Source organism: Balaenoptera ricei, chromosome 6 (genome assembly GCF_028023285.1).
Source record: "Balaenoptera ricei isolate mBalRic1 chromosome 6, mBalRic1.hap2, whole genome shotgun sequence".
Taxonomy (NCBI): domain Eukaryota; kingdom Metazoa; phylum Chordata; class Mammalia; order Artiodactyla; family Balaenopteridae; genus Balaenoptera; species Balaenoptera ricei.
In genome coordinates, this window is record NC_082644.1 from 47,496,054 (window position 1) to 47,523,466 (window position 27,413).

General features: G+C 38.8%; 1 protein-coding gene across 1 annotated transcript; it reads left to right on the forward strand.

Moving 5' to 3' along the window:
* EQTN (equatorin) lies at positions 1-26,876 on the forward strand. The gene is given in 7 exon segments (XM_059924635.1): positions 1-104; positions 13,583-13,708; positions 16,882-16,968; positions 20,647-20,697; positions 21,964-22,023; positions 25,142-25,295; positions 25,772-26,876. Coding segments are annotated over 6 exon segments (753 nt in total). The 5' UTR covers positions 1-104; positions 13,583-13,590; the 3' UTR covers positions 26,055-26,876.
* Positions 26,877-27,413: the final 537 nt, after the last annotated feature.

Consider the following 27,413-nt stretch of genomic DNA (forward strand, 5'->3'; position numbering starts at 1 on the left):
CCTGCTTTCCAGGACAGCCTGGGGACAAGCACCCAGCCCGCCCTACCTGCTACCACTGCCTCCACGTGACCTGAAGGACAGAACTGCTGTGGCCGCCCCTAGAGGTGAGAAATGGCTCCCTTTACCTGAGGCCCTCAAGATTACTGAGATATCCTCACCCTCCCTTCCCTGCCACTAGCCCACCCCTGCCTAGAGGACCAAGAACTAGAATCAAGCCTCCTCTTTGGCTAAGGAGCCTCCCCACGCTCCAGCCACACCCCTAGGTGATCTCAGGTAGGAGACAGGCAGCAATAAAGATAGTTTGGGGGCTTCCCTGGTGGCGCAGTGGTTAAGAATCCACCTGCCAATGCAGGGGACACGGGTTCGAGCCCTGATCCGGGAAGATCCCACATGCCGCAGAGCAACTAAGCCCGTGCACCACAACTACTGAGCCTGCGCTCTAGAGCCCGCGTGCCACAACTACTGAGCCCACGTGCCGCAACTACTGAAGCCTGTGCACCTAGAGCCTGTGCTCCGCAACAAGAGAAGCCACCACAATGAGAAGCCCGCGCACCACAACGAAGAGTAGCCCCCGCTCACCGCAAGTAGAGAAAGCCCGCGTGCAGCAACAAAGACCCAATGCAGTCAAAAACAAATAAATAAATAAGTTTATTTTAAAAAAAAAGGATAGTTTGCGTGCTAGCCAGAGTCTGGGTCTGGGTTTCTCTCTAAATGTTTCCAGAGGAACAATTATTTGCTCCATCCCTGGAACTGAATCCTTAATCAGAATAAAACTCATAGGATCTAAGCTGGATATTGAAGAAGCTGAGAGAGTAGAGGGCTGCCAGATACGGAGGAAGCAGAGGGGGCAGGAAATGGGAGAGTCCCATTGGGTGGAAGAACAAGGAGGGCAGGAGCATTTGAATTAGAGCGTGGCCAGGAGAAAAGGTTGTGCTCAGAGAGTGATCTATTTGAATTTTTTTTTTTAATTTATTTTTGACTGTATTGGGTCTTCGTTTCTGTGCGAGGGCTTTCTCTAGTTGCGGCAAGTGGGGGCCACTCTTCATCGCGGTGCGCGGGCCTCTCACCATCGCGGCCTCTCTTGTTGCGGAGCACAGGCTCCAGACGCGCAGGCTCAGTAGTTGTGGCTCACGGGCCTAGCCGCTCCGCGGCATGTGGAATCTTCCCGGACCGGGGCACGAACCCATGTCCCCTGCATTGGCAGGCTGACTCTCAACCACTGCGCCACCAGGGAAGCCCCGATCTGTTTGAATTTAAGGTTCCAATTTTATTTATTGCTGAATAACTAAATACACCAACACTTAAGTGATTTAAAAGCAACACCTCTCTTATCCTGTCTCATGATTTTGTGGGTCATAGATTCAGGCAGGGCTCAGCTGGGCAATTCTGCTCCACGTGATGGCAGTCACTTGTTGAGGTTCAGCTGGTGGCTGGGCTGATGGGTGGAGCCAAGATGGTGTCACTCAGGTGCCTGATGCTTTGCAGGGACGGCCAGAAGACTGGGCTCAGCTGGGCCCCTCTCCTTCTCCATGTAGTCTCAGGTCCTCACCATGGGTTGTCTCCAGTAAGGTACCCCTTACGTGGCAGCTCAGGGCTTCAAAGCTAATATTCCAAGAGACAGGAGTGAAACTGCCAGCCCCTTAAAGCCTGGGCCAAATTTTCATATTAGTTCTAATACTTAGTAGACTCTTAAATTTTCTGAGTAAACCATCATGCCATCTGTGAATAATGACAGTTTTGTTTCTTCCTTTCCAATCCTTACATTTTCTATCTTGTTTTCTTGCCTTATTGCACTAAATAGCACCTCTGGTACAGGTTTAGTAAAAGCACCTGCATATTTACAGTTTGGTCTTTACAGAATATTTACCAATCTATGCTTTAGACCACAGGTTTAAGTGTGAAAAAAAAAATCATGAAAGAACTAGGACAAAAAGGTTTATTTTTAAAATAACCTCAGAGTGGGGAGGGATAAACTAATTTAAATAAGAAATGGCATGGTACTGCTTACAAAAAAAAATAAATAGATATGAATTGAGGGGAGGGAGGGAAGATGGAAGGGGAAATAAACTAAAGAGTGGAGGAAGGTTGATTGGATAGAGCTTGTGGGATGACAAAGAAGAGAGTTATTTTAGGAGACACTAAAGGAGTGTTGGGGAGAAATTTGGATAAAGATTTTAAGGAAGTTTTACACTGTATTATATTATGTAGTATTTTGTATTCCCTTTCCGTGGCCTCTTTATGAGACTTCACTCAAGGCACATCTTACTTTACAAACTTCTAATAAGACATTAGACTTTACAACTAAGCTTTGTTTACTGTGTGCCAGTCACTGTGCCAAGTGGTTTACATGCCATATCTCATTCAATGATTATAACAACTCCAGGAGGTGAGTGCCATAATTTCCCCCACTTTACCGATGTAAAAACTGAGTCTCAAAGAGATGAAATATTTTGCTCAAGCTCAAACTGATAGTGAAGGAGCAGAGATGTGAACCCAGATCACCAGACTCAATGCCAGGACTCTTAACCACTATATATTTCTCCTGGTACTGGCCTTTTCATGGTACCAGAGAAAGGATATAGCAGCTTGTGAGTAGCTAGATGCTCATTCTGAGCTCCTGGAATGGAACCAGGTCAAGGTAAGTGTTGGCCAGGCTTTCCTGGAGGCAGCTGGCACACTATTCTGCAGTATTCATCTGGAGTAAGGGAATGCATTAATGTTAGTAGGAGTTTATAAAGTAAATTAATTCAGAGACATGAGTGTTTGTCATCAGGACACAGAAGAAAAGAACAGGAGACTGCAGAATATTGACCTCCTTGCAACCACACAAGTGAGGTGAGCCAAGAGCAGGCAGGAATCCAAGTAAGAGTAGAGCCTGAACTGAGCAAGTGCTCCCCTTGGTTGCCCTGACAATGGGACCTCCTTCCATTAAAATGTTATCATGTGGAAAGGCACATGCATACAAAGTAAACAATAATTCAGTGCAGAGCAGAAGTGTCAGGGAGGAGTTTGGGAGGAGTCTGTGTAACAGAAAGGGGATCAGACCTTAAGGGAAAGAATTTCACTTACGTATTAAAAAGTTGATGTTCTCAGTATGTCTTGGGTTCTGCAGACCTATTGTGCAGGATGCTGTCCATGTAAACAATAAGCTGTACACCTGCAGTTTTATGTTGCCTCACCTCTCCTGCCTGATGCCCTCACTGTACGGAAGGACAACCCTAGGAAGCAGAGTGGGCAGGTCTATAAGAGCCATGCACCAGGGTCCATTTCCAGGCTCTCTTTGTTCCATTGGACAAAGGACAGGGCAGCACAATCCTACCGGGCCTGTAGCATGTTCTCCATGAGTTTTTATTAGGATGGCCTTTTGCCAATATCCCCAACTTAGTCTCCAAATCACTCAGGCCTTCAGCTTATAAAATGGGTTGTTATAAGAAACAGTCCTATGAAATTCATTAATGAGCCTCACAGAAGTTTTTTTTCAGCATTTAGCACCTACTATGTGCAAGGGTCTGGGGATACATCAGTAAATAAGATACACTGAGTCTCACAGAGCTTATATTCTAACAAGGGGAGACTATCAGGAAACATTATTTGCATACAAATAACTCCTTATGATCAGGATGAATCCTCCAAGGGTAAGCTCAAGGCACTATATAAGAACAGGAGAACCTGGATTTGGTTCAAGATGGTGGAGTAGAAGCACGTGTGCTCACTCCCTCTTGTGAGAGAACCGGAATCACAACTAACTGCTGAACAATCATCGACAGGAAGACACTGGAACTCACCAAAAAAGATACCCCACATCCAAAGACAAAGGAGAAGCCACAAAGGAGAAGGTTGTCCTTCCGTACAGTGAAGCCACAATGAGACAGTAGGAGGGGCGCAGTCACAATAAAATCAAATCCCATAACTGCTGGGTGAATGACTCACAAACTGGAGAACAATTATACCACAGAAGTCCACCCACTGGAGTGAAGGTTCTGAGCCCCACGTCAGGCTTCCCAAACTGGGGTCCAGCAACGGGAGGAGGAATCCCCAGAGAATCAGACTTTGAAGGCTAGTGGGATTTGATTGCAGGACTTTGACAGGACTGGGGGAAACAGAGACTCCACTCTTGGAGGGCACACACAGAGTAGTGTGCACATCAGGACCCAGGGGGAAGGAGCAGTGACCCCATAGGAGACTGAACTAGACCTACCAGCTAGTGTTGGAGGGTCTCCTGCAGAGGCAGGGGGTGTCTGTGGCTCGCCATGGGGACAAAGACACTGGCAGCAGAAGTTTTGGGAAGTACTCCTTGGCATGAGCCCTCCTGGAGTCCACCATTAGCCCCACCAAGGAGCCTTTAGCCTCCAGTGCTGAGTCGCCTCAGGCCAAACAACCCACAGGGAGGGAACTCAGCCCCACCCATCAGCAGACAAGTGGATTAAAGTTTTACTGAGCTCTGCCCGCCAGAGCAACACCCAGCTCTACCCACCACCAGTCCCTCCCATCAGGAAGCTTGCACAAGCTTCTTAGATAGCCTCATCCACCAGAGGGCAGACAGCAGAAGCAAGAAGAACTACAATCCTGTAGTCTGTGGAATGAAAACCACATTCACAGAAAGATAGACAAAATGAAAAGGCAGAGGACTATGTACCAGATGAAGGGACAATATAAAACCCCAGAAAAAAAACTAAATGAAGTGGAGATAGGCAACCTTCCAGAAAAAGAATTCAGAATAATGATAGTGAAGATGATCCAGGACCTCGGAAGAAGAATGGAGGCAAAGATTGAAAAGATGCAAGAAATGTTTAACAAAGACCTAGAAGAATTACAGAACAAACACAGAGAGATGAACAATACAATAACTGAAATGAAAAATACACTAGAAGGAATCAATAGCAGAATAACTGAGGCAGAAGAACGGATAAGTGACTTGGAAGACAGAATGGTGGAATTCACTGCCATGGAACAGAATAAAGAAAAAAGAATGAAAAGAAATGAAGACAGCCTAAGAGACCTCTGGGACAGCATTAAATGCACCAACATTTGCATTATGGGGGTCCCAGAAGGAGAAGAGAGAGAGAAAGGACCTGAGAAAATATTTGAAGAGATTATAGTCAAAAACTTTCCTAACATGAGAAAGGAAATAGCCACCCAAGTCCAGGAAGCACAGAAAGTCTCAAACAGGATAAACCCAAGGAGAAATACACCAAGACACATAGTAATCAAACTGGCAAAAATTAAAGACAAAGAAAAATTATTAAAAGCAACAAGGGAAAAATGACAAATAAGATAAAGAGGAATTCCCATAAGGTTAACAGCTCTATGCCCACTTTCTGGAGAGTTTTTATCATAAATGTCGTTGTATGGAGACACAAAAGACCCCGAATAGCCAAAACAATCTTGAGAAAGAAAAATGGAGCTGGAGGAATCAGGTTCCCTGACTTCAGACTATACTACAAAGCTACAGTAATCAAGACAGTATGTTACTGGCACAAAAACAGAAATTAGGTCAATGGAACAGGATAGAAACCCCAGAAATAAACCCACGTACATATGGTCACCTTATCTTTGATAAAGGAGGCAAGGATATACAATGGAGAAAAGACAATCTCTTCAATAAGTGGTGCTGGGAAAACTGGACAGCTACATGTAAAAGAATGAAATTAGAACACTCCCTAACACCATACACAAAAATAAACTCAAAATGGATTAAAGACCTTAATGTTAGACCAGACACTACAAAACTCTTAGAGGAAAATATAGGAAGAACACTCTTTGACATAAATCACAGCAAGATCTTTTTTGGCCCACCTCCTTGAGTAATGGAAATAAAAACAAAAATAAGCAAATGGGACCTAATGAAACATAAAAGCTTTTGAACAGCAAAGGAAACTATAAACAAGACAAAAAGACAACCCTCAGAATGGGAGAAAATATTTTCAAACGAATCAACCGACAAAGGCTTATCTGGAGCCAGCCAAGCAAATAGAAAGAAAAGAGCCCTCCAAGCAAAAGGGCCAGATGGAGAAAGACCCTCGAGCAAGAACAGGTTCTTTGAAGCACTGAAGGAACACTAGGGTGCCTGGGGCCCCGGGAGGGAGGTGGTGGGTGGCACAGACACAGCCGGAGAGGTAAGCAGGGGCCAGATCACACAGAAAATGAGCCTGTCTGATTCCAACACCAAGAATAGGGGTCCACCCTCTGAGAAATAGTTTCTTATTTCTCTCAACACCATGGGTCGTAAAATTGACAAGATTCTCTTTTTTGTATTATCTCTTTCTATGAAGGATAGACCCAATTCTATGCCAACCTTGAACATGGTCCTAGGACTTTACCTTTTAAAGTTGCCTTTTAAAGCTGATTCCTGCTTAACTGAGTCCCTGAACTTGCTTTTCAATCTCCGCCACCCCATATTTTATTATTTTTATGTTATGCCATTATTTTCTGTATCTCTTATAAACTTCCTAAAATCCTTTCTGGGATAAGATGCGCTAAAGTTCACATAAAGTAAGTGTAAATATCATGGTAACTTGTTCATTGAGTCAGGCTTGGTCACTGCTCAAATTCCCGTTGCATTTGAAAGTGAACTTCACATTCTCACTTTTGTGGAGGGCAAATCATTTAACTTCAGTGTATGTTTAGAGGCCTCCAAGTTTTCATTCATTCTGGTGTCTTTATTTATTTATTTATTTATTTTTGGCTCTGTTGGGTCTTCGTTGTGGTGTGCGCGCTTCTCACTGCGGTGGTTTCTCTTGTTGCGGAGCACGGGCTCTAGGCACATGGCTTCCATAGTTGTGGCTCACGGGCTTCAGTAGTTGTGGCTCATGAGCTTAGTTGCTCCGCGGCATGTGGGATCTTCCTGGACAAGGGCTCGAACCCGTGTTCCCTGCATTGGCAGGTGGGTTCTCAACCACTGCGCCACCAGGGAAACCCTATTCTGGTGTCTTTAATCTTTTTACTGTGTAAATTTCCCTTTAGAAGATGTGAACATGGATCGTCACTTCAAGTTGAATGAGAAGATATAAGATTATATCTTATCTCTTATATAAGAAAGGAATTAGAGCAGGATTTGGGGCGAGGGTGACCATTGAGAAGAAAGAAAAAGACAACAGTGTTCAGAAGTTCTGAATGTTTCTGAGTCAACTAAATTTGAAAGTAGCTACATTGTCACTTCCCCCTTCATCTTCCTGAAAATTCCTACCCCAAAGCCTTAAGTAGGGTCCCTCACAGTAGGATATGTGCCAGAGTGGGGTGGAGGGAGCCATGTGGCCCAGAATGGGGTGTCAAAGCTCAGGCAGGATGAGAAGGGCATCTGAGTAGGAGGAGGGATGCTCGGTTTGGAATATTGGAACCGAATCAGGATCAGGAGGGAATCCATGCAGGGGTGAGGTGGAAGAGGGGTAGCCTGGCATGGTGTATTGGAGCCCAGGTGAAATGAGGCGGGCATCTGTGTAGGAGGGCTGCCTACCATGAGGTGGCAGAGGCCAGTGGGGTGAGGAGGTCATCTATCTGGGAGAGCAGCCTGGCAGAGGGTGTCAGAGCCTGAGTGGGTTGTGAAGGACATCTAGGCAGCGGGAGGGAGGTAGCAGCAATGGAAGGTTGATTCTTTACCATGGGGAGGAGGGGGAAGTTAATCAAACAAGTAAATATACTCCATTAAGTATAATGGAAGCCAGGTTTCTCACCATCAAAGAAGGGGGTTATAAATATGTAAACAGGTGTTGCTCTGAAATTAAAGGTAACTGTTTGAACCCATGTTTTTGTTATAGATAGATATAGAAATAAATATAGATGTAAATATGTGTATGTATGTATATGCGTATATTACATACACATATACACTTGTACATACACTGTATTTCTGTCTCTGTCCACTGAGAGGACCTGACCACAGTGGTGTTCTGATTCAATGAACACATCTAGTGTCCAGATCTTGGCATGTGGATACTATTGTCCCCTGAAAGGAACCAGGAATTCTTAGAGATGACGGTTGGTTCCACGGCTGGGGCTGGGAAAATCCAAGATGAGTGTGGAACAGTGAGTATCAAGCACCTGGAAATGTTCATATGCTTTAAGGTAGAAATTCCTCATTTAGGAAACTATCTAAATGAAATCATTATAAATGCTGAAAAAATTTTAGCCATAAATATGCTCATTACTTTACTGTGTGTAATAAGGAAAATTGGAAACAACCTAACCAACAATAAGGTAAATGACCCAAAAATGTAATAAATATTCACTGAATTGGATGTTATAGAGATATTAAAATTAAGTGTGTCAGAATGCTTATAATGTTAAATTATAAATACAACATCTAGATTCAGTATGAGGACAACTTCTCACCGAGATCTGGCTCTTCCCTGCAGCCTTCTAGAACCCCTTCTCCTATATCTCATGTACCCCAGTGTATATCAGTGCCTTGAGGTGTGGTTGGCATTCTTGCTCTTCAATATCTTGACTTTTGTGCTCTCAAAAACCACCTATCCTCCCAGGTTTACGCCATTTAACAATACCACTTTCTACCACCCTACCCACCACCATCATCTTTTGTCATTCTCTACACCAGCCTCATTCACGGAAGACCAAGGTACCACTCTCCCACAGTTCCTCTCATTTCCAAGTCTTACACGTCCTAGGGAGCTTCATTGGTCCCAGACAACACATCATGGTCTCTCATTTTACTTAATTTACATCCCAATGCGAGTGTTCTTCTTCCCTTCTAATCTAATTTAGCAATCTGAAGCCAGGTCCTTTGGACCTCGTTATGACACAGCACTGTGTGCAGCTTTGAAGTGTTAAACTTCCAGACCCCACTGTAAATCAGTTTTTCCACTCTTTACTTAGCAGCCTCAATGTTCTTGTCCCTCTGTCCTAATGCATCCACCCTGTTATCCTGAATCTTTGGATAGCTGTTAATTAGCAACCTCCTTAAGACTTAGGTTAAGTGGCAGTTTTTAAATAGCAACCTAATTAAACAACTTCAGCCTGGCCACATTCCATGCAGTCTTCCCTTGCCTCTTCTATTAAGTTGTGAATGAAAGATCTGGTTTTAAACCCAACGTTTTAATATCAACAGATATTTCTCTTTTACTACATGAGTCACCATGTTAGTAAAATACCCTTACTTCAATATTTCTATTTATCTAGAAGCTAAAAAAAGCTTTACCTTAATAAAAAAATAAAATAATATAAATAAAAAGGATCTGGACCTGGGCAAAAAAAGCTTAGATACTCAAAATGATACACAAAAGTACACATTGATAATCAAGGTTCTCACTTAACCCAGAGGGCGCTATAAATTCTTGACAGTCCCACAAAGAGAGAAAAGAGATTACATTCTGTTCAAAAGAACTTTCTTATATTTTATTGAAAGATTCTAGTTCTTTGAAAATTAGCAATCCTGAATGAAATGGTAACTTCTGTTTAGTTTGAGAGAGTCCGTTAAAGAGAACCTCAGTTCCCTAACCATTCTGATGAAGCGGAGTTCATTGTTCTTGGTTTTACAAAATTACAATGATATAACCAATCATTTATTTTATGTCATGTGTAAACTTACTATTTAGATTTTAGGAAAGTAATATTCAACTTAATATTTTAAACAAGGTTTGAGGCTTATGTTCATGGATTGCAACAACTAATGTACGCTTTGTGGAACTATCTGCGTTTAATGGATTCTCTCGAAGATTAGGGTGACTCAACTGACAGTCTTTAAAATACGTTTGGGGTCATTTTACAACATGATCTCATTTCTTAATGTTTGTGTGTCTTCTACTGCATCACTTTTTCTACTTATATTTACTTTCCTAGTAGGGTACTGGTGTGTTATGCCTCTTAAAAAGCTGTGTATATGAAAATCTCACCAGCGCAAATCCTTTTAGGCATGAAAAAAAAATTTTCTGTATAGAAAGTAAATAAATTCTTTATGAAGTAAATAAATTCAGGAAATAAATTCAACCCAGTAAATGCCTTGAATATCTACTTGATATGATATCTAATTTACTTATTTTCCAGATGAGGAAATTCAGGGTTAGAGAGATGATTTGCTCATGATCACATAGGTAGTAAGTGATGGAGCTAAGACCCAAATATATTCCTTCTTACTCCTGGCCCAGTGCTCTTGTTGGAGAAGACACCGAAATGGAAGGGGCTTATAATTCATACATGGTCAAGAAACAAGAAATAAAATAAAATCATAGATTAGAAAGTATATCTAATGACATCCTTGGTATTAGCAATGGATCCTTCTTAGGGCATTCTTCAAAGACATAAAATATAGTTTAATATATAGAAAGTAAATATACACTTTTTTTAAAGATAAGCTTTTACTCTATTGAGTAATAGAATATTTACATTCATGGAAATGATAACTACAGACTAAAATGATGATATCCAGTGAGGACACATTCAATTTTAGTTTCCATAATCTCTTCCCAAGAACCCAAAGAGTTTATCTAGTGTTTGTTTGCTAGGGCTGCCATAATGAAGTACCACAAACTGAGTGGCTTAAACAACAGAAATTTGCTGACTCACAGTTCTGGAGTCTAGACATCTGAGACCAATGTGTTAGTAGGGTTGGTTCCTTCTGAGGGCTGTAAGGGAGAATCTGTCCTGTGCCTCTCTTCTAGCTTTTGGTAGTTTCTTGGCAGTCTTCAGTGTTCCTTGATTTTTGCTGCATCATCCCCATCTCTGCCTTCATCTTCACATGGCATTCTCCCTGTGTGTGTGTGTGTGTGTGTGTGTGTGTGTGTGTCTGTCTGTCTGTCTGTCTGTCTATGTTCAACTTTCCCCTTTTTATAAGAATAGCAGTCATGTTGTATTAGGGGCCCACCCTACTATAGTATGACTTCATCTTAACTAATTACATCTGCAGTGACCCCATCTCAAACAGGGTCACGTTCTGAGGTACTAGAGGGTTAGGACTTCAACATATGAACTTGGGGGTGGGGAGACACAGTTCAACCCATAACACTAGTGATATACTCTAGAAAGAGTACTGGTCATGGGACAAAGGAAAATTAGAATCAATTTTTAAACAAACTTAGTTTCATAAAATCGAATGTTTAAAAAAAAAAAATCTACCAATTCACTCTACCAGTTCCATTACACGTAGAGAGGGTTTGTCACATCTGAAAATAAGCATAACTATTCTGCAGAGAGAACAACTGGTAATTCCACTGGCTGCCACCTCCTCCCCAACCCTGGAACTTCTGTCTTCTGCTAAGTTTCATCATGGCTGAGCTCCATCTGCCAAAGCTGTGCAGTGGTTCAGGGCAACCAGGGGCATGCTTGCTCCAAGTACCTCCCCTTTTCTATGTTGCACACTGTTAGGGAGATGCCAAAGTAAAGGGCTCCAGAAGCCTGCTAGCTCTTTACTCACATCTCTTCTCCACTTCCCAGCACCCACGGAAGAATGGGCTGGAGGGCCTAAAAGAAAAACAGTACCATACACAGGACCACCTCCCTTTGGTTGACCGAGGCTGTGATCCTGACCATCTTTTCCTTTAGTGTAAGTCCTCTCTGCTTCCTCTCACCCTCTTAAGCAATTAGACTCCTGCCGAGTTTACTCTTTAGTACCTCAGGTATGCCCAGTCAATACCACACTGGCTGGACTTCATTTGTGAGCCTTCATTATACTGAAAAAACATTCAAGTCTTTTTAAACTCGTGCGCTTTTTCTCCTGATGCTTGTGTCATTTTAATTATGAATATTGTCTAGAGCTGAGAGACTCCATCAATAATAATTACAATTGAGGGAGGGGATGTTAGGTGATCCTTTAATATGAAGAGCAATATTGGCGGTATTGTCCATTTGATTTCTTGCCTTTATTGCTTATTATATGAGTTATTATATGAAAAAAATATATGGATAATATTATCCAGGCCTAAGTCCTCTTCTGACTGTTAGATAATTTTCTCAATCTGTATGATGTGAGGTAAAAGATGGGTTTCACTGATAAAATGTTTTTAGCAAAACAAATATTTTATATTCTATACAGGATATAGGTCTTAAACCCCCCCAAAAGGATGTTTCAAAAAACTTTCCCCTAAAGAATTACAGTTAAGATAGCCCATGAACCAGAATTTGCAGGGCATTTGGATTGAATTTTGGTATCTGATTAGTTTTTTAGGAGATACTTTGTAGTTATCCAAAAGAACATATGGTATTGTAAATGCTTTGAAAACCAAAAAGGTCTGTTCTCATCTTTCTATCAGCAATATTAATTGTTCTTTAAAATCCAGGGACCAATAATTTACATTACTTCATGAAAACATACCTCTTAATTTTCGAAGAAAATCTTATAGTGGTTTATTAAAAAAAAAAAAAAAAAAAACCTAAAAACTATTGTAGGACCAAAGATAAAGACATCAGACTGAGTCACAAAGCTTTTGGAAATTCCTCCCCAGAATTCTGATCTCCATTTGGCAGTGACATCATAATGTCCCTGCTAGTTATAGGAACTGCTGGGCAACAGAAAGGAAACTCTGAGACACAGCAGATCACTGGATAAATCACGTCATTTTCCCAATGAATTTTATATTGTTTATTTTTTTATGTGGGGTTTTTCACCCAGAGATTAGTGGTACAGATCCCACCGATGAAGGTGAGCATTTAAAACTTTCATCGAAATAGCTGATAAGAAACATGATCCATTATCCTAGAAAATTGGTCTGAGGCAATTTTAAAAAAATTTTTATTGAAGTATAATTGATTTACAATGTGGTGTTAATTTCTGCTGTATAGCAAAGTGACTCAGTTATACACATATATATTCTTTTTCATATTCTTTTCCATTATGGTTTATCATAGGATATTGAATATAGTTCCCTGTGCTATACAGTAGGACCTTGTTGTTTATCCATCCTATATACACTAGTTTGCATCTGCTAATCCCAAACTCCCAATCTTTCCCTCCCCACCCCCTTGGCAACCACAGTCTGTTCTCTATGTCTGTGAGTCTGTTTCTGTTTCGTAGATATGTTCATTTGTGGCATATTTTAGATTCCACATGTAAGTGATATCATGTGATACTTGTCTTTCTCTGTCTGACTTACTTCACTTAGTATGATAATCTCTAGGTCCATCCATGTTGCTGCAAATGGCATTATTTCATGCTTTTTTATGGCTGAGTAATATTCCATTGTGTATATATACCACATCTTCTTTATCCATTCATATGTCAGTGGACATTTAGGTTGTTTCCATGTCTTGGCTATTGTAAATAGTGCTGCTGTGAACATAGGGGTGCATTCATCTTTTTGAATTATAGTTTTGTCTTGGTATATGCCCAGGAGTGGGATTGCTGGATCATATGGCAACTCTATTTTTAGTTTTTTGAGGAACTTCCTTACTGTTCTCCATAGTGGTTTCACCAGTTTACATTCCCACTAACAGGGTAGGAGGGTTCCCTTTTCTCCACATCCTCTCCAACAATCCGTGGCAATTTCCTATAGGATGATATAAAGTTTATTGTTGGAAATATGGTATAACTTAGATTTTAAATCTCTGACTCAAATCCTTTGTGAGAAAATGCAGTTAGAAAAAGAAAGTAGTCAAAGAAATCAACATATTTCTGATCTCTGGTCATACTTTTTTTCAGGGCCTGAGATGACGCCCTTACCTGAGCAGCCTGTGGCTGAACAACCACATAAAGTGGAAGAAGAAAATAAGGAGAATACTCCTGCTAATGAGGAAACTGGCAATTATTATAAAGATACAAAACAATGTAAGCTTTTCAAGTTAATAGCAATACATATACAAAAGCTGATTAGACTGGTTTGATTTATTTTAACTCTAAAACTCCTATAATCATTTTATTTCCTACTTAAATTTTAACTTATCTTATAGACATTTCAGTGTATGAGATGAAATCCTTATTTCCTACAACTTTTTCCATGAGGTGTTATGAAGTCTAATAAGATTCTCTTGGTAATTGTCTATAATTAACATAGGGTTTATCATAATAGTATGGTTATTTATTCACATTAGTAAAAATTGACCTAATTTTATGGTGAGTTAACCAAAATTTATTTGGAAGTGTGTGTCAGCTTTCTAGGGCTTCTTGAAACCAAGTACCACAAACTGGGGCTCAAAGCAAAAGAAATTTATTCTCTCACAGTTCTCACAGAAGCCAGAAATGCAAAATCAAAGTTTTGGCCATGCCAGCCTCTCTCCAAAGCCTCTAGGAGACTATCTTCCCTTGCATCTTCCAGCTTCTGGTAGCCCCAGGAGTTCCTTGGCTTGTAGCAGCAGAATTCCAATCGCTGCATCTGTCTTCACAAGTTCCTTCTGTGTTTCCATGTCCAAATTTCCCTCTTCTCAGTAAGGACACAGTTTTGGATTAGGAGCCCACCTACTCACATGTGACTTTGTCTTAACTAATTAAATCTTCAATGACTTACTTAACTTCCAAATTAGGTCACATTCTGAGGTACTGAAGGTTAAGACTTCAACATAGCTTTTTGGGGCAAACAAAATTCAACCCATAACACGATGACTTTGAGATGTTTGGAAGGTCCACTGAACTTCAATTTATTCACCATTCATCGTATGGGCTTTCTTTCCATGTCCTTACAAGGTCCACCATTCTAAAATGTGAAAAATTCATAAGAAACTCTTGTTAAAAATTAAATATACTTGAGATTAAATCTAATTATCCTGGAATCTTTAGTAATATTAATCAAAGAAGAAAACAGAAATACAATTAAGATATACACATATACATACACTCAAGTACTTTGAAAACTATAATACATAAGTTGTATTTCTGTATGTTCTTTGATGAATCACTGTCCTCTTTTGTAGGTTAAAAAAATCCCTGATGCTCAGAGAAGTCAATTGCCAGGTTTCATAGCTACGAAGAAGCAGAGTCAGGAGTGGTGTCCAGTCTGTTCACCACAGGCTGCCTCTACTGTACACAAAATGATGCAGTTATTTCCTTTTCAGGATGTACCTCTATTTTGAATTACCAGAGGGTAAATAAATCAAGAGCCTGATGATTACTTTGATTAAAGAAAAAAAATCTTTCTTACACACACACATATATATAAAACATAAATGGGATTATACTAAAGGATTGTATTATGACTTGCTTTTTTCATTTAACAACTCCAGAGCTCTTTTCATATCTACCTCATTATTTTTAATGGATATATACTATTCCATAAAATGATATGTTCCATAATTTATCCACTATCTTATTAAAGAATTAGATTATGTGCAGTTTTTTCCCTTGTACATTCTTCTCATGCACACTTGGGTGTATCTCTCTTTGGATAGATCCCTAATACTGGAATTGTTGAATCAAGGATAAATCTTTTAAACTATTGATAGATACCACAAATTGTACTCCAAAACTTATCTACCAATTTACATCCCCCAAGAATGTGCCACAATATCACATCACATACAATGAATATTGTTAATCATATTTTGTGAATAAGTGAGAATTTTTCGTTACTGTTTTAATTTGCACTCTGATTACTTGTGAAGCTGAGAATTTTTCTCTGTATTTATTGGGCATTTTTATTTCTACTTCTGTGATTTACCTGTTCATATCCTTAGCCCATTTTTCTATTAGGTTGTATTTTCATTTGTTTGTAGGGGTTCTTTTTATATTTAGTATATTAATCTTTTCTCTATGGTAAAAGTAACAAGTATTTTCTCCCAAGCTGTTGCTTATCTTTAAACTTATATAGGTATCTTAATCACAGAGAAAATTTTAAATTTTATGAGATCAATTCTTGATTAATTTCTTCTTCATTTTGTATCTTATTTAGGTAGGCCTTATCCAATCCAAGATTTTAAATTATTTTCCAATTTTTGGATAATTTTATATTTTTGTTAAAACTCTTAGGTCTTAAATCCAATTATTTTTGTATATGGCATAAAATATGCATAAAACTTTACATTTTTCAAGGAGGATTGCCAGTTGTCTAACACTAGTTCCCTACTGATATGAAACTCACATTTAATATAATCTAAATTCCATTTGAAATTGGTCAGTTGCTACCTTTTTATTGTTTCTTTGATCTGTCTTTCCCTACAAAAATACCACAGGGTGTTCATTTTTATACTTTCATAACTCATAACATGAATATTGAGCTGTATTTTCCTTTTATTTCTCCATAGATCTAGCCCAGAAATTCCTCGAAATTAATGGCAGTGTGTGTGTGCGTGTGTGTGTATGTGTGTGTGTGTGTTGGGGAAATGAATATATATATTTATATACTAAACACACATATACATTCATGTGTGTAAAATTTTCTGTCATTTCATGAGATTTTGGAAAGAGGAGACATGCATATGAATGTTCAGTCTGGCATCTTGATCCAATTTACTTTGACTCTGTTTGGATGGGTGTGTCCATTAGTATTGAATTACAACCAGCCTCACTGACAACTCTTAAGAGCAGGATTCTTTATGTGCATATGTAAATGTGAATGTATTGGGGAGATCTTGATTGTTATTGAAGTATGTGCTTTTTAAGCTGAACTATTACAGTCTAACAGAAGGTTCAAGGGCAAGTGAATGCTTCTTACTTGGCTAAAATTTGACAATGTTAATACAAACAGTGATAATATTACACGTCTACAAATCCTTTGGCACCTATTATGCACCTATATATGCTTTTTTGTAATTTCCTTAATAATTTCTTTTCAGAAAGGGTCAGTTAGCATAAGGATACTAGTTTGACATTGTTCCCCATGAATTTTATTTTTGACCCTTGCCCCACTTGTTATTTTGTAGCTGAAGAATGTTTCAAATACTTTATTATTCTTTTCTTGGAATTAGTTAGTGCATATGTTTTAAGAAAAAAAAAATCTGGTGAGGAAAAATGTAAAAGGAACAAGAAGTGACTTAGCTAGCTGCTGAAAACTTTTGATCTTATGTTTTTAGATGTGTTTACAACGCAAAATCCAAATGGCACACAGTCTGAAATATCTGTGAGAGCAACAACTGACCTGAAGTTTTCTCTAAGAAACTGTAAGTACTGAAAGGCACCATTGCAAATATGAAGAACCCTTAAAGCAAGATTTCAAAATAGCACTACAGAGTATTGGGTAGGAAAAAGGTCTTGGTGGAGCTAATGTCATAAGGGAGTCTTAGTTCCTAAAATAGGGAGACTCCACCATAGCCATTGCACTGATAAATTCAGAAGGCAAGGACGTTCTTATATTTCTTAGCCTCATATTTTTGGTTTGTGTGGAAAGAAAAATGAAATAACTAAATTTAAGACTCTAGAAAATTGTTTTTTCTTGAACCCACATTTTTACTTCTTTCTGCTTTGTACTTTCAGCTTCAAATGTTATTTTGTTTTTGCATCTTTCCACCAAGTGTAACTATTGATAGATAAAACTGTTGCCAGCATGTGACTCTGGAGGCCATTAAAAGTCTCTAAAGTACATATACCACATCTTTCACCTTGAAGTGTCAATAGCTCATATCTATGAAAGACAAGAAGACAAGGAAAAGGGGATGAAAATAAATAAGGCAAGAGAGCATATTTCTGGCTATGACAATATTCAATATTGGGAAAAGCCAGACTCAGCAATGCCTAATTATTAATAAAGCTACTTGACAATAACAAAATATTTTGAGCAATTCCAAAATTTGGGGCATAAATGGATAGGGACATTTCAAGGGTATACATTAATTAGACAAACCTCTCATAGGAATTTTGCTTGCACACAGCAGACAACATCTTGAGCTGTTTGGGATAAGACACACAGAGCCAATTCTTAAACAGACCAGGTACCTCAAATTCCCTTAGGAAACGGATTATTGAAGACCACAGGACCCATGGAAGAGATTCCAAAACCCTAACTTCTCTTCCTACAATTCAGGTCCCCAAAGGATTGTCAAAGTTGTATTGGGATAAGAAATTTTTGCCATTTTTAAAGGGGCCCTAACAGAGGGAGTCATGTGGACATGGTGGGGACATTCTGGAGGAGCAAGCTCCCCAAGGAGATGGAAATCTCCAGAAAAATTTTGACTAACAATTCTTTTAGTCCCTAAAACGATGAGAGCAAGGCAGTCGTGAGACAATCCAGACATTTTTCTCCAAAATCAAGTCTGAGGGTTGCATAGCAGAGTTAAAGGATTACTTACCAATTGTTCCAGCCCTGCCTGAATCTGTGTCAACTCTGGTAACGGATTCTTTTTTCCATCCTTCCTTGCCAACAAGATACCTGTGCTGTTTGTAGGCTCAGTAGAAATCTTCCTAGAAGTGGGGTTGCCTGTACTTCATATGGAACTTTATTGACTCCTGTATGAAGCAATTTAACTGAAATTGCCAACTTCGTGGGGAGAACAATGGTCCCTCAGTCACAATTGTTCCCAAATACACTCTTGCTGACATACCTCCAGATGGACACATTGTAGACTGAGATATATACTAAATCAGGCCTGAAAATCCTTGATTTGTAGCCCCAAATCCTTAGGGCCAAAATTCTGTTTTGAGTAGTTAACATGCATGTGTTTCCAGTTTGCAAGGACACTGATGTTACAACTCTTTCATGTCACCACCCTGACCAGCAACCAACTTGTCCTGAAGTGACAGTATCACTTCAAGGCTTGTTCAGGGAACCATGTGAAGCCAATGTCCCTCATCCAATAGATCTTCCGTACTGTCAAAGGAAGCCTGTGGCCCCACGCTCCCAGTTTTTCCTCACTCTTGCAAATTATAGGCATATTAATCCCACCTCAGGCAAGCCATTATCACACAAACATCATTCTTCAAAGCCTTCTTCTTTCCCCTCCTTTAAGATATCTCAGGAAAATGTCAACATCTTTCTCTTTGTTTTTTTTTGTTTCAATATTTTTTGTCTCCTTTTCGTCTACATTTTTAGCTTAAAAAAATGCCTAATCACAAATGTTGAGTCAATATTTTTATATGCTGATAATCCATTATGCCTTTTCGTAGATAAACTCGTCAACGAAACAACGACATTACCACCTCCTGAAACAGTCAGCAATGAAGAAGAAAGTAAAGAACCTATTGAAAAAACTATTAACAGTATTAAAGTTACAACACTGTAGTCAGACCTGGAACATATTATTATATGATTTAAAAATTTAACTTTCATTAATCTGAGTATTTCATAAAGTAATAACATGCTTAAAGAATTTGTACTACTACAATTTAAAGTCACTCTAAAATCTTTTTTTTTTTTTTTTTTTTTTAAATTTATTTATTTATTTATTTATGGCTGTGTTGGGTCTTCGTTTCTGTGCGAGGGCCTTCTCTAGTTGCGGCAAGCGGGGGCCACTCTTCATCGCGGTGCGCGGGCCTCCCATTATCGCGGCCTCTCTCGTTGCGGAGCACAGGCTCCAGACGCGCAGGCTCAGTAGTTGTGGCTCACGGGCCCAGCCGCTCCGCGGCACGTGGGATCTTCCCAGACCAGGGCTTGAACCCGTGTCCCCTGCATTGGCAGGCAGATTCTCAACCACTGCGCCACCAGGGAAGCCCTAAAATCTTTTAAATGGTAAAAAAATCTAAGACTCAATTTTCAGATTTACTTGACAAGTGATAGGAAGTGAGCTCTTTTTAAAATACAACTTTATTTTAGTAAAATGTATTACATTTATATTTATATTAAATATATATTTATCTAAAATATCATGTGTGTATAAATATATATTTATATAAATATAATTAATACATTTTAATATAATTTTAAAATAATGATGTAACAATCACATGCTTGAGAAATAAACTTGCCTCTGCTTAGAGTCAATTGTTGGTGTTTCCTAAGATTATTAATGGGGGAAAGTTCAGAGTGAGAGTTTACAAAATCAAAATTATCATTTTACTTTTTCTGACAAGAATATTGTTCCTTATAAAATACTTGTGAAAACATAACAACCCAGGATGGCTCTCCTCTAAGGTCTTGAAAGAGGAGTGGTCTAATTGAAGACAGTGGACTGTCATTACATGAAACCCTATGTTCTCCAGTTCACGCAATCCAAGTATGTTTCTCATATGATTACTCTAATATTATTCACTTTCTTGATATATTTAAATATAGAAATCTGATCATCCTGGTTGGCCCCTTCTTAAATACCTTCAGTAATTTTATACTAGGTTTGGGGTCATATTCTAAGTTCTTAACCAGGCATTCAAGTCTGAAATGATCTGACCATTGAAGAACTTGCCAGTCTCATCTCTGGTCACATTCCTCACCCACATTCTCCACTCCAGACTACCTGAAACTCTCAGAGCTTACCGAACCTGCTTATGACACCTGAGTTTGTTCACAGTGGAATGACCTCTCTCTTACATAGTTTGTCTGGCAAACAATTTCTAGTCCTCTGAGCCTATACGGGAGCATCGGCTCCCTCTCAAAGTGTTTCTGGCTTTTGTAAGTTGAATTAGATCCCTCTGTGCATACCACCTGTGCATTGCTATGAAAGCCCTCATTACCCTGCAACATAATTAATAGGATTCTTGTCTGCCTCCCAAATTGAGAGTGTGTTCCTTGAGCATAAGACCTTGTTCATTTCTGTAACTTTAATGCCAACCACAGGGTCTGGCACATGATAGGAACTCAAGGTATAATTTTTAGATGACAAAAGTAACAAACGAATGAATGTTCTATCAAAAATTTACTGAAGCCAAATTACCTTATTTTGTTATCATGTTCTATTTTGTTTTTTAAACAGAACCAACCCAGAGTCCAAATGAGCCTGCATTTTGGACAATGTTAGCTAAAGGTAAACTCATAGTAGTTAGGTAACTGGGAACATGTTTTGGTTTTCTAAAGTCTTCTGTAAGAAAGCCAAGATCAGTGTAAATTGTTCTAATACTAAGAATTAATGTCAACATTTTGCTGCCATCATCACATGTAATAGCAAATGCAAAACAAACCCAGAAAGCTGATCAGTGTCACACATTTTCTGATTCTCTCCCCAAAACTCTTATTTTCCTACAAATGTTGCAATCTAGTCATTTAATTTATGATTAAAAATGTTAAATAAGGCTCTTGCTCAATATAATCCCTCTTTGTATTTGGAGCAGTATGCACATGGAGAGGCATGAATGAATGCAAAGTATATATCAAAATATATGCATGCATAAAAGTAATATATAAATCATAAATGTACAATCATGCATGTATAAATGTAACATGCATAGCATTTGTATGTATGCATGTATAAATGTAACATGCATATCATCTATATATGCATACATGTATAAATATAATTCATGTATCACACACATATATGCATGTGTTATAAATGTGAAACACATACCATATTCAATGGATCCTAACTTGCAGATTCTGTATTTGTGAATTTACCTGTATCTAAAATTTATTTGGAACCCTCCACTTGCAGAACTTTCACAGTCATTTGTGGACACACACAGAGTAGCAAAAAAAATTTAATTGCCTGATGCTCTTGTTCCCAGCTGAGGTAGAACAAAGGACTTCTTTTTTCAGCTCTCATGCTTTAAACAAGTTCCTTTTTTTGTGGTCTACTTAGTGCTAGATGTTTCGCATTTTTGTGCTTTCCGTTGGCGATGTTGCTATTTTAAATGCCCCCCAAGTATAGTAGTACAATGCTGTTTAATGTTCCTAAACACAAGAAGGCTGTGATGTACCTTAGGAGAAAAATGTGTGTATTATATAAGCTTCATGTAGGTGTGAGTTATAATGCTGTTGATTGTGAGTTCAATGTTAATGAATCAGCAGTATATACTAAATAAAGTGTCTCTAAACAGAAACACACACATAAAACAAGGTTAGATATTGATTGGTTGATGAAAATGTAGTGACCAGAGGCTCACAGGAACCTAACCCTGTATTTCCCTTAGGAACAATGATGGTTCAGTATTTACTAATTCAGTGTTCACATAGCTTAACTACCATGACTACCATGAACAATGAGAATAAACTGTATACACACACACATATACACACACAATAATTTTAGTAAGTGAATTTTGTTTACCGTAACACCAATTTATTGTTTTAACAGCTATAAATGCAACCACCAGTGAGGACAACCAACGAGATCAATTTTTTCACCCAATTCCAAGTAAGGACAAAATACTTCAATTAAAGGGATACATAAATACTTTCACACATTTTAGTGTCTACACGGTGATACTGTTTTCCTCAGTAAGGTATAGAATATGTAAGAAGGTAGCATGGTGGCCGACATCATATCAGAGAGGACATTTACAGTTTTAGGAAAGTTATGGCTCCTAAACAGTGTTCTTCAATGACCACATTGCAGATGACTATTTCCATCTCCCTGTTTTGTAACTTATATTCCTGAAACAGTAAACCAAATGGAGGAGTAGGCAAGTGAACAATATTTAGGATGCAATTGTTTTAAATTGACAGACTTTTTTAGAGCAGTTTTAGGCTTATAGAAAAATTGAGTAGAAAGTACAGAGTTCTCATATATTCCCCCTGCTCAGTTTCCCCTGTTATTAATATCTTCCATTGGTGTGGTGCATTTTTTTTTACAATTTATGAGCCAATATTGATACATTGCTATTAACTAAACCATAGTTTACATTAGGGTCCACTCTTTGTGTTGTACAATTCTACAGGATTTTGACAAAGGCATAATGTCTTGTGTCCACCATTACAATCATACCGAGTAGCTTCATTGACCTAAAAATCCCCTATGATCTACCTAGCCATCCCTCCCTTCCCCAACCCTTGGCAACTACTGATCTTTTCTTTTCACTGTCTCTATAGTTTTGCCTTTTCCAGAAGGTCAAATCATTGGAAACATACAGTATGTATCCTTTTCAGATTGGCTTCTTTTGCTTAGTAATATGCATTTAAGATTCCTCCATGTCTTTTTGTGCCTTGATGGTTCACTTCTTTTCGTCACTGAATAATATTCCATCGTATGGATGTACCAGTTTGTTTATCCATTCACCTATTGAAGGACATCTTGACTGTTTCCAAATTTTGGCAATAATGAATAAAGCTGCTAGAAACATTCACGTGTAGGTTTTTGTGTAGTCATAAGTTTTCAACGCATTCGGGTAAATACCAAGGATCGTGATTGCTGAATCATGTGGTAAGACTATGTTTAGATTTGTAAGAAACTACCAAACTGTCTTCCAAAGTGGCTATACCATTTTGTATTCCCACCAGCAAGGAATGAAAGAATTCCTGCTACTGAATGTAGTTTTTCATTAATGGATTAATTTTATTCATATGAGTAAAAGAACTCCTGACTCGATGGAAAATTTCATAACAAGGCAATATATTAATTTCCACCGAACCTCTGTCCTACAAAAAGACATTGAAAAAGAAATAGCATCTGATAATACATCTAAGGCCTGTCACCTCAATTCTATACTGGATTATTTGACAAGTACAGCCACCTGCCTTTCAGTGCGTCAAGAAAACAGAATCAGTCTTCTTTGTTTAGAAAAGTGATATACAGTAATGACAAATGCTTTAGAAATATTTTGTCTTTTCAAGTAATTAAAATGAGCATCACTGATTTTCTATTACATATTGAGCACATACTACACTATACATACATTATTATGTCAGCACTCACAGCAGCTCCATGAAAGTTGGTATTATCTCCATTTTACAGGTGAGGAAACTGAGGCTTAGAGAAAAAAAAAAGCTGTCCAAACTTATAATTAGCTTTTCTATAATTTCCAGTGGTTAGGAATTTCAAACCCTTCTCTAGTTTTGACCACCACCTTGATAAACAAAATGTACTATAAGCACACCTATTTACAAACACCCTTTTAAGGAGTAGCAAATCAATTCAGGAGCACAGTCCATTTTAACATAATTTGTTTATTCCCAAAATAATCTGTCTCAAAGTCAAGATATCAGTCATTGACAACTGTGCACATTTCACTCCCCTTGGCCTAGGATTGCACTTGGACAATTACAAGTTTTTTAAATATCAGAGAGTTAGACATGGGAGCTTGTCATTGCTTATTACCAAAATATCATTACCTAGAAAATCATGAAAACCCTTGGAAATTTTGGGTGGGAGGAGGTTGGGGGAAAGGGGAGAAATAGCAACATGGTTATTTAAAGTCACCATTAAATGCCTACTAAGTCAGACATATATTCAGGAAGATATAAAATTTGGCAGTATAGATATATTTTCATTACTTTAGTAAAAAGACTTTTGATGTTTCTGGATCCAGACATGATTTTTATTATATAATGTATTTTAGAAAGTTAACTAAATTTCCATTTCTTTAACATCAAGTACACTAGATTTGATCACAGTAATAAAATGGCATATTCAGTTCTTTTTTTATATAAATTTATTTATTTTTGGCTGTGTTGGGTCTTCGTTGCTGCACACGGGCTTTCTCTAGTTGTGGTGAGCGGGGGTTACTCTTCATTGTGGTGTGCTGGCTTCTCATTGCGGTGGCTTCTGTTGTGGAGCACGGGCTCTAGGCATGTGGGCTTCAGTAGCTGTGGCATGCAGGCTCAGTAGTTGTGGCTCGTGGACTCTAGAGCTCAGGCTCAGTAGTTGTGGTGCACAGGCTTAGTTGCTCCATGGCATGTGGGATCTTCCAGGACCAGGGCTCGAACCCATGTCCCCTGCATTGGCAGGCAGATTCTTAACCACTGCACCACCAGGGAAGCCTGCAAATTCAGTTCTTAAGACTTGTGGAGAAAGCATTGTAGTACATCATCCTTTTAGCTTAAAAGAAAGTCAATGCATGTCCCAACAGTAGAATTGCATCTTTCTCTCTTGAAGGACTAATCCCTTGTGTGTAATTTCATCACATTTTTAATAGTAATCTCTTCAGAGTCTTGAATTGATTTTTTTTTATTATTCAGGGAGGAAGTCTGATACATATTTTAACATCTGGTAACCTGGGTTTGATACAAAATTTTGCCACTTACTAGTTATGTACCAAGGGCAAATCCATAAACTTCTGTGATCCTGGAAAATGGAGCAAAGGACAGCTCCCCCAAGATTGCTGTGAAGGGGAAAGGTAAAAAAGTTAAGAGTACTTGGCCATAGGGAGTGGTCTATAGCCTTCTCCTTTGCATTGCATGAGGGTAGCAAGGAGAACTTGGTGAAGACTCCGGGTGGTGAAGGCTTCTCTTCAGTTGCTTTGTGATCCTTATTCCTCCAGGAAAACGTGCTGAACAGAGTCACTCTTTCCCATTGCATTTTCTTTCTTTCCTCTCAGACTCTGATCTGAATGCTACAGATGAAGACAGCCTGGCAGAACTACAGGAAGCCAAATTAAAGTTAATGCTGGGCATCTTGTTGATGACCCTCTTCCTTTTTGTCATCCTCTTGGCAATCTGTAGTGCCGTGCTGTACAAAATGAAGACAATGAAGTAAGTCTACAGACCTCTGGAGTCTTTAAAACACATGAGAGGAAACACCCACCCTCCTCTCTTTAGTAGAGTGCTAGGCAAACTTGACTCCCAAGTTTATAAGGTATTCATTTTGGCTCCATTTCCCCCATTTGGAAAGGATCATGGGGCTCTCTCTCAGGGAATATCCCACTTGAACTTTTTCCCAGTAATTTAAATAGTCATCTAGAGATAGAAACAACCCTAGTCAATTGGAAAGGATATAGAGAATCTAGAAATGCATTATTTTTTAATAGCCTTGAAACAAAAGGGCTATGAACTCTGTTCTAAATAGCACATCTGTGTAGGGTCTAACATTTTTCATTCATTTATATAGTGTTATAATAAATAGCTAATACATTAGACAGAATTCATATATCACTTTAAGATGCTTTTCTAAGCCAAGCTGCAAACGTACACAATTAAAAACAATTTTTGATGTATGTTTTTTTTTTCAGATATAAAAAAGCTTGTCAGAGTGGTGAATACTCTGTCAACCCAGAGCTGGCAACTGGTTCTTACTTTCATCCATCAGAAGGCGTATCAGTTACATCTTTTTCTAAGATTGCTGAGAGCAGCACATTTTGGGGCACCACTTCTTCAGAAATAAGGAAATCAGACACAAGGTCAAAATCTAGGACAACGGACATGGTTTCCACAGGCTCAGATGAGACAGGCATGAATGATGAGTCAGACTTAATTCAGAGTGAGGAACAGAGAGAGGAACCCACTGATGAATAGACAACTTTAATTTTTTTGTCATAAAAATTATCTTGGTGACACTCATGTTATGATTTGGAAACTCTGCTGAGACCTTCAAATTTTCTGGTGTTTTAAAAGGAGGGCATAATCAATAAAAAATCTCTCAGCTATAAAAACTATTTAATGGAAAAAAATAGAAGGAAATAACTTAAGGTGTGGAAAACTTCATCAGGTAAAAATGATCCTGGAAAGTGACTTAAGGAAAGTATTCATTCGAGGCTGGTTCTTTTTAAAATGAGAACATTTAGTTTTTTACCTTACTTGGGGGCATTTTGAGGACTTTCAGGGTAATCACTACTAACTACGCCCCTCCCCACCACCAAAGCAAAAAACAACACACCTGTTCATGTTTTACTGGCAAAACAGGTGTGCCGTATCAAGAGACAAAACTAGCACTAGAGACTCTTAGCATTCTTCAATTGTTTCCAAGTCATCAGGGTCCTCTCATAGGACAGTAAGATTTAGGACCTTCTAAAGTATCCATAACCATTTGAGATAACATTGTTTTTCAGAAGAAAAGAAAAGAAGGAGGGATCCCAGCATGTAATTTCCTAGAGGGGGATCCACGGACCCTGAATATTTTAGAGCTGGAGGACCCTTTCTTCTCTCTTCCCCCAAGCACCCAGGCTCAGTATGTGCTATTGGAAGAAAAGCAAACATCTCAAAGACTAACTGAAGTTATCAGTGACTTATGAGCCTATCTATCCTAGGAGTATTTCAGTTTACAAAGAAAAACAATGGAATAGGGAACTGTTTCCCTTTTAGGAATCAGTTTCAACTGGAAGGATTTTAGGGACATATACCAGGTCCTTTGTGGATATGTGTTGATGATGGGAAGGGGAAGAACTTGTCCTCCTAAATTCTCACCTACTTTATGCTAGGCACTTTGGTACATTACAGCACACTGAATTCTACTACCCTATGAAAGGCAAGTTTATTTTACAGATCAAGAAAGGAGAACTCGGGTAAATCAGATACCTTGACTAAGATCACCTGCTAGAGAGAGGCAAAGTTTAGATATGCTTCACAGCTGAGATTCTCTCCATGATCCATGAAGGTTAATAGCCAAACTTATAATAAGTCAAAGGATGTTGTTTAGAGGCAAGGTAGGCATCCACAAGGCAGGAGATTCCTTAATCCAAGGGTCCTTTCAGCTCTTGGGAAATTGTTCTCCCTACCTGTACGTTAGGTCTTTATGAACCTTCTTCCCCATGGAGGATAGACATACACTACACTCACCTGACGCGGCCCTACCATCCGTTCTCTGGGTCATTCCCTCCCTCGTTATTTTCTCCCCTGACGCCAGCCCCGACCTCCCCATTGGCTGGGAAAGCTATG